The 14,539-nt window shown below is 45.0% G+C and overlaps 1 protein-coding gene across 2 annotated transcripts in view; it reads left to right on the forward strand.

Annotated features, from left to right (window-relative positions):
- Window positions 1-14,539, forward strand: part of vps50 (VPS50 EARP/GARPII complex subunit) — a 258,036-nt gene that overhangs the window by 15,637 nt on the left and 227,860 nt on the right. For both annotated transcript variants that reach the window (XM_055893594.1, XM_055893595.1), the window contains exons 3-4: window positions 6,946-7,068; window positions 10,310-10,381. In XM_055893594.1, the coding sequence (XP_055749569.1) occupies window positions 6,946-7,068; window positions 10,310-10,381 (195 nt within the window). The remainder of the gene's footprint in view (window positions 1-6,945; window positions 7,069-10,309; window positions 10,382-14,539) is intronic.

Genomic DNA, 14,539 nt, shown 5'->3' on the forward strand with positions numbered 1-14,539 from the left:
GCTGTTATTGTGAAGTGATTACGTCTAAGAGCAACAATGGCTCAGCCGCAAAGTGGTAGGCCACACAAGCTCACAGAACGGGAACGCCGCGTACTGAAGCGCTTAGCACGTCTGTCCTCGGTTGCAACACTCCCTACCGAGTTCAAAAACTGCCTCTGGAAGCAACGTCAGCACAATAACTTTTCTTCGGGAGATTCCTGAAATGGGTTTCCGTGACCGAGCAGCCGTACACAAGCCTAAGATCACCATGTGCAATGCCAAGCGTCGGCTGGAGTGGTGTAATACTCACTTCCATTGGACTCTGGAGCAGTGGAAACGCGTTCTCTGGAGTGATGAATTATGCTTCACCATCTGGCAGTCCGACGGACGAATCTGGGTTTGGCGGATGCCAGGAGAATGCTACCTGCCCCAACTGTAAAGTTTGGTGGAGGAGGAATAATGGTTTGGGGTTGTATTTCATGGTTTGGGCTAGTGCTACAGCATAAAACACCTACAACAAATGCTACAGCATTTAATACTACAGCATAAAATGACATTCTAGACAATTCTGTGCTTCCATCTTTGTGGCAACAGTTTGGGGAAGGCCCTTTCCTGTTTCAACATGACAATGCCCCTGTTCACAAAGCAAGGTCCATACAGAAATGGTTTGTCAGGATTGTTGTGTAAGAACTTGACTGGGCTGCACAGAGCCCTGATATCAACACCATCAAACACTTTTGGGACGAATTGGAACACGGACTGTGAGCCAGGCCTAATCGCCAAACAGCAGTGCCTGAACTCACGAATGCTCTTTTGGCTGAAGGGAGTCCCCGTAGCAATGTTCCATCATCTAGTGGAAAGCCTTGCCAGAAGATTGGAGGCTGTTATAGCAGCAAAGTGGGGACCAACTTCATATTAATGCCAATGATTTTGGAATGAGATGTTCGACGAGTACGTGTCCACATACTTTTGGACATGTATTGTACATCTAAACCTAGCAAAAAAAGAAACGTCCTCTCACTGTCAACTGCGTTTATTTTCAGCAAACTTAACATGTGTAAATATTTGTTTGAACATAACAAGATTCAACAACTGAGAGCCAAACTGAACAAGTTCCACAGACATGTGACCAACAGAAATGGAATAGTGTGTCCCTGAACAAAGGGGGGGGGGGGGGGTCAAAATCAAAAGTAACAGTCAGTATCTGGTGTGGCCACCAGCTGCATTAAGTACTGCAGTGCATCTCCTCCTCATGGACTGCACCAGATTTGCCAGTTCTTGCTTTGAGAGGTACCCCACTCTTCCACCAAGGCACCTGCATGTTCCCAGACATTACTGGGGGGAGTGGCCCTAGCCCTTACCATCCGATCCAACAGGTCCCAGACAATCCCATTGAGCATGAGATCCGGGCTCTTCGCTGGCCATGGCAGAACACTGACATTCCTGTCTTTCAGGAAATCATGCACAGAACGAACAGTATGGCTGGTGGCATTGTCATGCTGGAGGGTCATGTCAGGATGAGCCTGCAGGAAGGGTACCACATGAGGGAGGAGGATGTCTTCCCTGTAACGCACAGCGTTGAGATTGCCTTCAATGCCAACAAGCTCAGTCCGATGATGCTGTGACACACCGCCCCAGAACATGAAGGACCCTCCACCTCCAAATCAATCCTGCTCCAGAGTACAGGCCTCGGTGTAACGCTCATTCATTCGACAATAAACACGAATCTGACCATCACCCCTGGTGAGACAAAACCGCGATTCGTCAGCGAAGAGCACTTTTTGCCAGTCCGTTCTGGACCAGCGACGGTGGGTTTATGCCCATATGCAACGTTGTTGCCGGTGATGTCTGGTGATGACCTGCCTTTACAACAGGCCTAGAAGACCCCAGTCCAGCCTCTCTCAGCCTATTGTGGAAAAGTCTGAGCACTGATGGAGGGATTGTGCGTTCCTGGTGTAACTCAGGCAGCTGTTGTTGCCATCCTGTACCTGTCCCGCAGGTGTGATGTTTGGATGTACCGATCCTGTGCAGGTGTTGATCAGCTGTCTGTCCTGTCTCCCTGTAGCGCTGTCTTAGGCGTCTCACAGTATGGACATTGCAATGTATTGCCCTGTCCACATCTGCAGTCCTCATGCCTCTTTGCAGCATGCCTAAGGCACGTTCACGCAGATGAGCAAGGACCCTGGGCTTCTTTCTTTTGGTGTTTTTCAAAGTCAGTAGAAAGGCCTCTTTAGTGTCCTAAGTTATCATAATTGTGACCTTTAATTGCCTACCGTCTGTAAGCTGTTAGTGTCTTAACGACTGTTCCACAGGTGCATGTTCATGAATTGTTTATGGTTCATTGAACAAGCATGGGAAACAGTGTTTAAACCCTTTACAATGAAGATCTGTGAAGTTATTTGGATTTTAATGAATTATCTTTGAAAGACAGGGTCCTGAAAAAGGGACATATCTTCTTTTGCTGAGTTTATGTAATGTCAGATATACAGTATCTGCCTCCTTGGGATGTATTGCAGAGGCTTATGGAGTTGTCTTATTGACATTTTCGGGAACTGATCTTTTTTTTGCCTGATAGGTTTCTTCTTATAACTTCTGACACTTTGGTAGGGTATTTGTTAATCAACTTGTCTATAATTAGATACATGCCGCTTCTCTTCTATTATTAATTGTTGCCCTAGAAGACTAAATAAACCCTTCCTCACCAGAATGTCATCAATGGATAGGATGAATGCTTCAATCTAGTTGACTTCTGGAAAGTTTATTTTTCTCTCTCTGCTTCTTTCGCGGCGCAAAGATGTTTAGGGACCGGGGAGATAATGCAATGACTCTAAGAAACTAAAGATTTTATTTGCAAAATATCTAAATTACATCTGTTAGACCGGTTGTAAGACAATATAATGCTGTTTCAACGACCCAACATGTTTCTGATAAGATTTCAGTTCTGCTTGGATGCATATTTTATGTGGTTGAAATACTATCAGCTTTTATGATGCTGATAAAGACAGCACCTCTACAGACGGTATCTAACTGCACATTCACATTCTCTCAAGATGCTGAAAGAAAGAAATCATGTTTCTCCACTCTTGTTCCTGAGTAAAAATGTATTCTAAAATTGGTGTATCATTTTACTGCAAGAGTTAATATTACGGTTATGTGAGAGGTTATAGACCTACAGTCAGTGTCCAGTTTTCAGTTCCCATTGAACCCATCTGAACAGTAGGCTACAGTTCCCTTCATGTGCCATAGGCCTATTTTGAAGTCCCCGTCTTGTGACTGTCAAATTTGTATAACACCTCAATTATCACGTAACATATCATCCTCTTTTTTCACTTCACCTAATCTTTTCCAAACATGACTTTTCTGGTCCTCCCTTCTCTTTATTTTCAACTCTCCATTTTGCAGCTTTTCTATTATTGAATTCAATTCCGACATTGTCTTTTTTCCTCAGTGGATCAACATTAACTTTTTCTACCGGTTCCCTAAAGCATTTGGCGATTGGCATGTAGGCTATTTGGCGCGTGTACAGTTATAAGTCCTGAAGCTTAGGTTTACGCACTAATGCCAGAAATGTAGCCTATAGATATAAATTGCACAAGAATTCTACATTTATGGATTTTTTAATGGTATTGTTTTCTCTTCATTCAATCTGCCACCTGCCCTTCATCGACTATTTAATGACCCTAAACCCACCTGCCCTTCATCCACTATTTAATGACCCTAAACCCACCCGCCCTTCATCCACTATTTAATGACCCTAAACCCACCTGCCCTTCATCCACTATTTAATGACCCTAAACCCACCTGCCCTTCATCCACTATTTAATGACCCTAAACCCACCCGCCCTTCATCCACTATTTAATGACCCTAAACCCACCTGCCCTTCATCCACTATTTAATGACCCTAAACCCACCTGCCCTTCATCCACTATTTAATGACCCTAAACCCACCCGCCCTTCATCCACTATTTAATGACCCTAAACCCACCTGCCCTTCATCCACTATTTAATGACCCTAAACCCACATGCCCTTCATCCACTATTTAATGACCCTAAACCCACCTGCCCTTCATCCACTATTTAATGACCCTAAACCCACCTGCCCTTCATCCACTATTTAATGACCCTAAACCCACCTGCCCTTCATCCACTATTTAATGACCCTAAACCCACCCGCCCTTCATCCACTATTTAATGACCCTAAACCCACCCGCCCTTCATCGACTATTTAATGACCCTAAACCCACATGCCCTTCATCCACTATTTAATGACCCTAAACCCACCTGCCCTTCATCCACTATTTAATGACCCTAAACCCACCTGCCCTTCATCCACTATTTAATGACCCTAAACCCACCTGCCCTTCATCCACTATTTAATGACCCTAAACCCACCTGCCCTTCATCCACTATTTAATGACCCTAAACCCACCCGCCCTTCATCCACTATTTAATGACCCTAAACCCACCCGCCCTTCATCCACTATTTAATGACCCTAAACCCACATGCCACTCAGATATAACTGCCAGGACTGCGAGTCAACCCGTACTTCTACAGTACTGACTGTTCCATGTAGGTTAGTTCTTTGATCCACCACCAGGTGTCCCTCTGGCATCATGTGTACTGCAGAGCTGAACATTTTCACCATTTACCTCGCCATCAAACTGACCAGGTGTCCCTTTGGCATGGTGTACTGCAGAGCTGAACATCTTCACCATTTACCTCGCCATCAAACTGACCAGTGTCCCTTTGGAATGGTGTACTGCAGAGCTGAACATCTTCACCGTTTACCTCGACATCAAACTGACCAGTGTCCCTTTGGCATGGTGTACTGCAGAGCTGAACATCTTCACCATTTACCTCGCCATCAAACTGACCAGGTGTCCCTTTGGCATCATGTGTTCACCTGGCTTCTGACACTCACCAAGAAGGAACCCCTTTTGTCTTCTGCTGGGTTTTCTCTCTGCATTCAATGACCACTTCAGCCGAACAGCCTTTGGTTCTTTGATAAGGCTCATTAAACAGCCTACTTTTAGGTGCAAATGGCTTTTGAATTTTTGTTTCTGCCCATATTGAGAAGGAGGAACGGCACGATGAGACTTTTTTTAATTTGGACAGAGGAGGATCATTGTTTCATTTTAATCCATCAACGAGAACGTGATCAAAGCTTGATGATAGTTGTTAGATGTCTCTGCTCTGCAGAGTTTAGGGATAGGCTAATGTTTAGGCTGTGTTTGTGTCTGTGAAGCAGAGTGGAGGGAAGAGATGCTTGGAGCCCAGAAATTAGTTATTCACCTAGGTTGATTTTGTTGTCTTGAATATATTTGTAAAGTCATGGTGAGAGAGAGTGGGACAAACAGAAAGAGGAAAAGGCAGAGTTCAGAGAAGGGCACTATCAATTTGGGGTACCTGAGAGATGAATCACTTCTGGCCTTTTTCTTATTTTCTCTTTACCAGTATCCCTCCCTCTATAATTTTCCACCCACCCCCTCACTAGGGATGCTGAGCTCCAATGCTCCGCTCACCCACACACTCCATGTTGGCTCCTGCTGTGTTCTCCCTACCCAGCCTCAAATGTGTCAGACCTGCACAGCACGCCTTCAAAACACATACCAGGACGGGACGATACCAGGATCGCAGTATTTGTTTTCCATGGCAAAAAATGAAAACACGAAGCAGACCTCCCTGTTAGGTCCTTTAAAAACCTGCTGTATGTCAAATATTGTGTTCTATAACTTGGAAAATAAATACATGTGACTTGATGACAACATAATGATGTTTGTTTCCAACATTAGGGCTGTTTTCCTAAAGAAATTAAATTCGTTTTGTGTATTGTTTCCATACTCACGAGTATCGTGATACTGGTATAGTCCACGCACGCACGCACGCACACGGGTGGTACTCATTCCTCTGTAATATTCCTCTGTAATTTGCCTCTGATTCGTCTTTAATTTGTATTTATTATGGATCCCCATTAGCTGCTGCCAAGGCAGGATTAAGGCAGTTATACAATTTTAAATACATTAGAATACATTCACAGATTTCATAACACGCCTCTCATTCCTCTCTAATTTGCCTCTTTCCTCTGCTTCGCATCTGCTTCTTCTGTGATTCGCCTCTGATCCCTCTCTGATTCCTTCGCCCCCGATTCCCTTGTAATTTGCCTCTGATTCCTCTGTATTTTGTCTCTGATTCCGCTGTAATTCGCCTCTGATTCCTCTGTAAATCGCCCCTGATTACCTTGTAATTCGCCTGTAATTTGCATCTGATCCCTCTCTGATTCCTCTAATTCGCCCCGGATTCCCTTGTAATTCGCCTCTAATTTGCCTCTGATTCCTCACTTTTACTGGAGAAATCCGATTTTGAAGATTTTTTCTCGACTAGGCAGGTGTTTTGATAATCAGTGCCTGAGATATAGGCCCATCTGTCACACCCTATTTCTTTGGCATGGTCAAATGGATGCTGTGAAGGTTATTGAAGAATATCCTAGCATCTTTCTTCCTCGATCAGTCCTTTTGCCTGCCATTGGGATGATTTACCCCCATTCCTCCTGGATATGTTTCAGCCTATTTCATAGCTGCATTGCTTTACTATAATGCATTATCCGTGTGTTGCACAGGCTTTGCCCTCTCAAATTGGGCAGCGTATCAATCTTCAAAGAGAGGATTGACTGAGAGCGGTATCTATTGATAAGTGCCTATATTCAGGCACATTATGGGTCTGTGTAGAGTTCTCTCCAGGGAAACAGCCAGACAGGCTTAAATAAGAAGAATCTGTGGACTTCAGGAGCGAGAAACCCAATGGACAGGCTTTGGTTCCTAGAGGAATTCTGGAGAGTTGTTTTTTTCTCACAGAGCCTCCGTTTCCTCCCTTCCCACGAGGGTGTCCCAGCAACCGGGTGCTTTGCAGTCTTACTGACCTAACTGATGCATCAATTTCTCTTTCTCACCTCTCTCTGGTATCTCAGGAGGAGATGAGGGAGATGAGGGAGCAGCCCATCGACCCCCAGGCGGAGCAGGAGATCATTAACAGCATCCAGGAGGTCTACTACTCCAACGACTCCTTTGACATGGTGCAGCACGAGCTGGAGGTGAGTCAGTTAGTTAGGCCCACTGTTCACTACAGACCCAGAGGACACACCAAGCTGGAGGTGAGTCAGTTAGTTAGGCCCACTGTTCACTACAGACCCAGAGAACACACCAAGCTGGAGGTGAGTTAGTCAGTTAGGCCCACTGTTCACTACAGACCCAGAGGACACACCAAGCTGGAGGTGAGTCAGTTAGTTAGGCCCACTGTTCACTACAGACCCAGAGAACACACCAAGCTGGAGGTGAGTTAGTCAGTTAGGCCCACTGTTCACTACAGACCCAGAGGACACACCAAGCTGGAGGTGAGTCAGTTAGTTAGTTAGGCCCACTGTTCACTACAGACCCAGAGGACACACCAAGCTGAGGGTGAGTTAGTCAGGTAGTTAGGCCCAATGTTCACTACAGACCCAGAGGACACACCAAGCTGGAGGTGAGTCAGTTAGTTAGGCCCACTGTTCACTACAGACCCAGAGGACACACCAAGCTGGAGGTGAGTCAGTTAGTTAGGCCCACTGTTCACTACAGACCCAGAGGACACACCAAGCTGGAGGTGAGTCAGTTAGTTAGGCCCACTGTTCACTACAGACCCAGAGGACACAACAAGTTGGAGGTGAGTCAGTTAGTTAGGCCCACTGTTCACTACAGACCCAGAGGACACACCAAGCTGGAGGTGAGTCAGTTAGTTAGGCCCACTGTTCACTACAGACCCAGAGGACACACCAAGCTGGAGGTGAGTCAGTTAGTTAGGCCCACTGTTCACTACAGACCCAGAGGACACACCAAGCTGGAGGTGAGTCAGTTAGTTAGGCCCACTGTTCACTACAGACCCAGAGGACACACCAAGCTGGAGGTGAGTCAGTTAGTTAGGCCCACTGTTCACTACAGACCCAGAGGACACACCAAGCTGGAGGTGAGTCAGTTAGTTAGGCCCACTGTTCACTACAGACCCAGAGGACACGCCAAGCTGGTGAGTTAGTCAGTTAGGTCTACAGTACAGTGTATGCTGCAGCCTAAACAAAACACTACATAAAGAGAGATCTAAGACCACAGCATGGTAGCAACACATGACAACAACATGGCAGCAGCACAACATGGTAGCAGCACAACACATGGTACAAACATTGGGCACAGACAACAGCACAAAGGGCAAGAAGATAGAGACAACAATACATCACGCGAAGCAGCCACAACTGTCAGTAAGAGTGTCCATGATTGAGTCTTTGAATGAAGAGATGGAGATAAAACGGTCCAGTTTGAGTGTTTGTTGCAGCTTGATCCAGTTGCTAGCTGCAGCGAACTGAAAAGACGAGCGACCCAGGGATGTGTGGGGACCTTTAACAGAATGTGACTGCCAGAACGGGTGTTGTATGTGGAGGATGAGGGCTGTAGTAGATATCTAAGATAGGGGGGAGTGAGGCCTAAGTGTGTTTTATAAATAAGCATCAACCAGTGGGTCTTGCAACGGGTGTACAGATATGACCAGTTTACAGAGGAGTATAGAGCACAGTGATGTTTCCTATTAGAAGCATTGGTGGCAAATCTGATGGGGTGCTCGAGAGCACCCTTACCTACCTATCTATAAATGACATCTCTGTAGTCTAGCATGGGTGGGATGGTCATCTGAATCAGGGTTAGTTTGGCAGCTGGGGTGAAAGAGGAGCGATTGCAATAGAGGAAACAAAGTCTAGATTGAACTTTAGCCTGCGGCTTTGATATGTGCTGAGAGGAGGACCGTCTAGCCGTACTCCCAAGTACTTGTATGATGTGACTACCTCAAGCTCTAAACCCTCAGCAACAAGGGGTATAAACAGCAACAAGAGAATTTCTACCCACTCTCCCCTTTGTTGCTGTTATTGTCACTGAGACAATATGTGAAGGACCTTCTTTCCACGCTCTTAAAAAGCTATAAGCTATTCTGTCTTTTACTATCTTATTATTTTACATGTTCCATTTAATTATAAATCAATGCTTGTATCTGGAGCTATATTTGTCCATGCAGTCCAATAGATCCTAGTTTGTTTCGATGACTATCACCACTTAGCCCAGATACCAAGACACCCCACCAGCATACAAAAGCCTTACCCACCACAGGAAGAGTGAGGCATATGCCATGTAACAGGCTTGGACCTCCCATAACAGTCCGATCATCATGTACACTACATTGTACATTATAGTACCAAACAGTGCAGTCAGCGGGGTCTACACTAACTAGTTACAGTGACTTGGTTTACACTGACTAGTTACAGTGACTAGTTAAAGCGACTTGGGCCTCAGCGGGGTCTACACTGACTAGTTAAAGCGACTTGGGCCTCAGCGGAGTCTACACTGACTAGTTACAGTGACTTGGGGCCTCAGCGGGGTCTACACTGACTAGTTAAAGCGACTTGGGCCTCATCGGGGTCTACACTGACTAGTTAGTGACGTGGGGCCTCAGCGGGTTCTACACTGACTAGTTAAAGCGACTTGGGCCTCGGTGTCTACACTGACTAGTTGGTGACTTGGTCTACACTGACTAGTTAGTGACTTGGGGCCTCCCTACCTACACCTCCCTCCCCCTGGTTCCCAAACTTGTTATGTGGGACACCTCTCCCCCCTTGACGGGTGTATCTACTCGAGCGTCATTGTGGCGTCTTCTCCTGCTCACACGCCGACGACTTCTAGATTGATGGATAAAACACTCGCGGAGGAAGGGTGTGAAATCTCATTAGATTTAGCAGTGTCGCAAGAACAACAACCTTCCAGATTACAAAATTAGACTTTCAGCCAAGTGGAAAGCAATTACCCATCATCCTCAGTGCTTAGTTTTTTGCTGCTGTCTTTCCCCTTGTTTGTTCTTCACCAATTAAGTAGTGCTCCTCCATTTGAATTTATTATATGTCTAAGCATGTATGCTATACAATTCTGCCACTTTTTCTTCTCTTTTAAATTATGAAGACCTTGGAGGCTCTTTTGAAAAATGGTACTTAACCAAACTAGAGCTGATGCTGAAGAAACTCCAAAGAATTAAGATTAACTTCTAAAAGAAACAAATTAAACGAAATCCTGCCCGGTTCTAAGCTGCTGGCATTTGGATTTCAGTTCGGTGTCCATGATAAGTCATCTTTTGATTTATTTTCTTGCAGGTGGTTCACTCCACACACCAAAGCATTCCACAGAATAGCTTTATCTTCTAAGAAGTTATTGGTGTGGGCATTGTATTCTTATTGTATTGTTACAATGCTTTTATTTTGTGTTTTATGACAGAAACTCCCACCTGAGCTGAACTTGCAGGAGCTGGAGGAGTACAGAGACAAGCTGAAGAGACAACAAGCAGCGGTAAGTGAAGGAAATGACATGAGCAGCGCTGGGTCACTCACTCCCACGGATACTTCTCCCTGATTGGTAATAGCTATGCCATTTATACCGTATCCGTGCACTTCGAAGTCCAACACAACACTCTACGACAACATCTTTAGTGTTCAAAACAAGGACTTAAATAGTTGAGTACAGTATATTGCTCTGCAACACCTGAATACAGAGAACATAGAACTGCAAAATCACCAATTTTATATCATTTCTGTTAACCCTGAGCTTATTGCTTCAGCCTGGGCATGTACATACAGTCGACTCCTGTATTGCACATTGGAGAAGTGCAGTCCCAGGTGGATATCGGCATGTTATATTCAGCAAGACTCTTTACACCACTACACAGATATACTGTGATTAATAGTTAGTCACTGGTAGTGTTTCTGCTGCAGGCCCAAAGTGTTATTAGTAATTATAAACTGGGTGGGTCGAGACCTGAATGCTGGTTGGCTGACAGCCGTGGTATATCAGACCGTATACCATGGGTATGACAAAACATTTATTTTTACCTCTCTAATTACGTTGCTAACCAGTTTATAATAGCAATAAGGCATCTTGGGGATTTGCCAATATAACACGACTAAGGGCTGTGTCCAATATTTTTATTTAACCTTTAACTAGGCAGGTCAGTTAAGAACAAATTCTTATTTACAATGAAGGAACAGTGGGTTAACTGCCTTGTTCAGGAGCAGAACGACAGATTTTTACCTTGTCAGCTCTGGGATTTGATCTAGCAACCTTTCGGTTATTGGCCCAACGCTCTAACCACTAGGCTACCTGCCAACCCAAGAAGAACAGCCCTTAGCCGTGGTATATTGGCCATATACCACACCCCGCCGTGCCTTATTGCTTAAAAAGAGCATCATCACTATTGTAGAGGTTCTTTGCAGGTCACCCAGGCCTGGAGGGCAGAGAGCTAGCCAGCAGAGGAACTATATCAGAATCATTTTAGAAATATTCAACCCGTTTTCTCCTTCGATCCTCCTTCTCTTCTTGCATCCTCCTTTCCTCCCTGCCTCATCTTTCCCTCTGTACCCTCCTCATCTCCCTGAATGTGCTTACAATTGGCTCATTCATCCCCCTTCTCTCCCCTGAAACTATTCCCCAGGTCGTTGCTGTAAATGAGAACATGTTCTCAGTCAACTTACCTGGTAAAATAACGGTAAAATAAATAATTCTCTACACTTCTCCTGAAGTGTGCACTTGCATACTCCCTGTCATAGATTTAACAATGTGGGAACTCCCTCAAGCCAATGCTTACACCAATCCAATGCTTTTAAATTCATGATGTGGAGTGTGCAGCTGCACAAATTCTGGATCCTTCCCCTCTCCCTTCTTTCTCGTCCTTCACTGTGACTCCCTCCCTAGCCTCCTGCTCTGCATTGTGTCTCACACAGCAGAGCTGTCTATTCAGGGAGCGAGGCAGGACCAGAGTCATGATCCCTAGCGGTGGTAGGATGAAAGATGGAGGCCTCTGTGGACAGAACACTGACTGTCTGACAGAGCTCTTTAACAGAGCAGACAGCTGGCTGCCAGCCTGAGACCCCAGGGGTCAATACCAGGACCAGAGGACCAGGGGCCTTATCAAGTCTTCTGCCTTACCCAGGCTGTGAATGACTAACCCGGCCTCAGATCGCCTCGCCCCCACCCCGTAGGATGGAGATCATCGTATGCAGAATTCCAAGTCGTCCCCTAGTTAGCAAACGACCCCTAGACACTTCCTGTAGGTATGTACGGTAATAGCTCTATCTTGTCCTCTGATTGGTAAGGTGGAATTTTCACTGTATTACTTACACACCTATCTGATCCTTTCTAACAAATGCATAGGAGAAGGATGGTTTCTCCTCCATCACATATTCATAGCTTTGGATATAGACTTCCACTGTGCTACATTGTGTACATGCATAATGACACTCCCTATAGGATCTGAACTCTCTCTCTGATAACTACCTGTTGATAGGGCGTCTCCAGCCCTATGCGCTGATGTGAAATTGATTATTTCCCTCGCTGAGGCAGAGGATTAGATACTGTATTGTAGATAGGAATGGTGCATTGATACATTCCATAGAACTTCTCCCTTAAATGAGTTCCATCCAAAACAAATGGGTGATTTCCCCCCCCCCCCTCCCCTCCCGGTTTGGCAGAAGCTGTTGTAGAGAATGGCTGCTATATAGGGAGGTGGTGGAGGTCTGCAGTGTAATTGACAGCTTTGACACATTGTTGGCTGAGGCTCATCTCTCAGTTAATTACTTGTCTGCTGTATGATTATCATTCACATTAGAGATGCCAGGGGCTCTGCTGTAACCTGTAAGAGGGGGAAGTCTCTCTATAACTTCTAGGATTCCTAGTATGTTGCCACCACTATGCTTCACCATAGGGATGGTGCCAGGTTTCCTCCAAATGTGGCGCTTGGCATTTAGGCCAAATAGTTTAATCTTGGTTTCATCAGACCAGAGAAACTTGTTTCTCATGGTTCGAGTCCTTTAGGTGCCTTTTGGCAAACTCCAAGAGGGCTGTCATGTCTTTTACTGAGCAGTGGCTTCCGTCTGGCCACTCTACCAGAAAGGCCTGATTGGTGGAGTGCTGTAGAGATGGTTGTCCTTCTGGAAGGTTCTCCCATCTACACAGAGGAGCTCTGTCAGTGACCATCGGTTTCTTGGTCACCTCCCTGACCAAAGCCCTTCTCCCCCGATTGCTCAGTTTGGCTGGGCAGCCAGTTCTAGGAAGAGTCTTGGTGGTTCCAAAACTCTTCCATTTAAGAGTGATGGAGGCCACTGTGTTCTTGGGGACCTTCAATGCTGCATAAATATTTATATATACAATCCTGTCTCGGAGCTATACGGGCAATTCTTCCAACCTCATGGCTTGGTTTTTGCTCTGACATACCCTGTCAACTGTGGGACCTTTTTATATAGACAGGTGTGTGCCTTTCCAAATCGTGTCCAATCAATTGAATTTACCACAGACTCCAAGTTGAAGAAACGTCTCAAGGATGATCAATGGAAACAGGATGCACCTGAGCTTTTGAGTCTCATAGCAAAGGGTCTGAATACTTATGTAAATACGGTATTTCTTTTACATTTTTTACAAACATTTCTAAAAACCTGTTTTCGCTTCGTCATTATGGGGTGTGTGTGAGAAACTATATGGATTGCTGTACTCTACGACTACTTATTGTTCAAGTGATTAACTGATTGATGATAAGTTGGCTACATGGACATGGGTACACACAAAACAGCTCTTTCACACGTACACATGCACACACACGTACACATGCACACACACGTACACATGCACGCACACGTACACGCACACGTACACATGCACGCACACGTACACATGCACGCACACGTACACATGCACGCACACGTACACATGCACGCACACGTACACATGCACACACAAGTACACACGCACACACACGTACACATTAGAGGTCGACAGATTATGATTTTTCAAAGCCGATACCGATTAATTGGTCGGTTTTTAGTTATTTATTTGTAATAATGACAATTACAACAATACTGAATGAACACTTATTTTAACTTAATATAATACATCAATAAAATCTATTTAGCCTCAAGTAAATAATGAAACATGTTCAATTTGGTTTAAATAATGCAAAAACAAAGTGTTGGAGATGGAAGTAAAAGTGCAATATGTGCTATTTAAGAAAGCTAACGTTTCAGTGCCTTGCTCAGAACATGAGAACATATGAAAGCTGGTAGTTCCTTTTAACATGAGTCTTCAATATTCCCAGGTAAGAAGTTTTAGGTTGTAGTTATTATAGGAATTATAGGACTATTTCCCTCTATACCATTTGTATTTCATTAACCTTTGACTATTGGATGTTCTTATAGGCACTTTAGTATTGCAAGTGTAACAGTATAGCTTCCGTCCCTCTCCTCGTTCCTCCCTGGGCTCGAACCAGCAACACAACGACAACAGCCACCATCGAAGCAGCGTTACCCATGCAGAGCAAGGGGAACAACTACTAGAAGGCTCAGAGCGAGTGACGTTTGAAACGCTATTAGCGCGCGCTAACTAGCTAGCCATTTCACTTCGGTTACACCAGCCTAATCTCGGGAGTTGATAGGCTTGAAGTCATAAACAGCGCAATGCTTGACG

The sequence above is a fragment of the Salvelinus fontinalis genome, chromosome 32 (assembly GCF_029448725.1).
Source record: "Salvelinus fontinalis isolate EN_2023a chromosome 32, ASM2944872v1, whole genome shotgun sequence".
NCBI lineage: Eukaryota > Metazoa > Chordata > Actinopteri > Salmoniformes > Salmonidae > Salvelinus > Salvelinus fontinalis.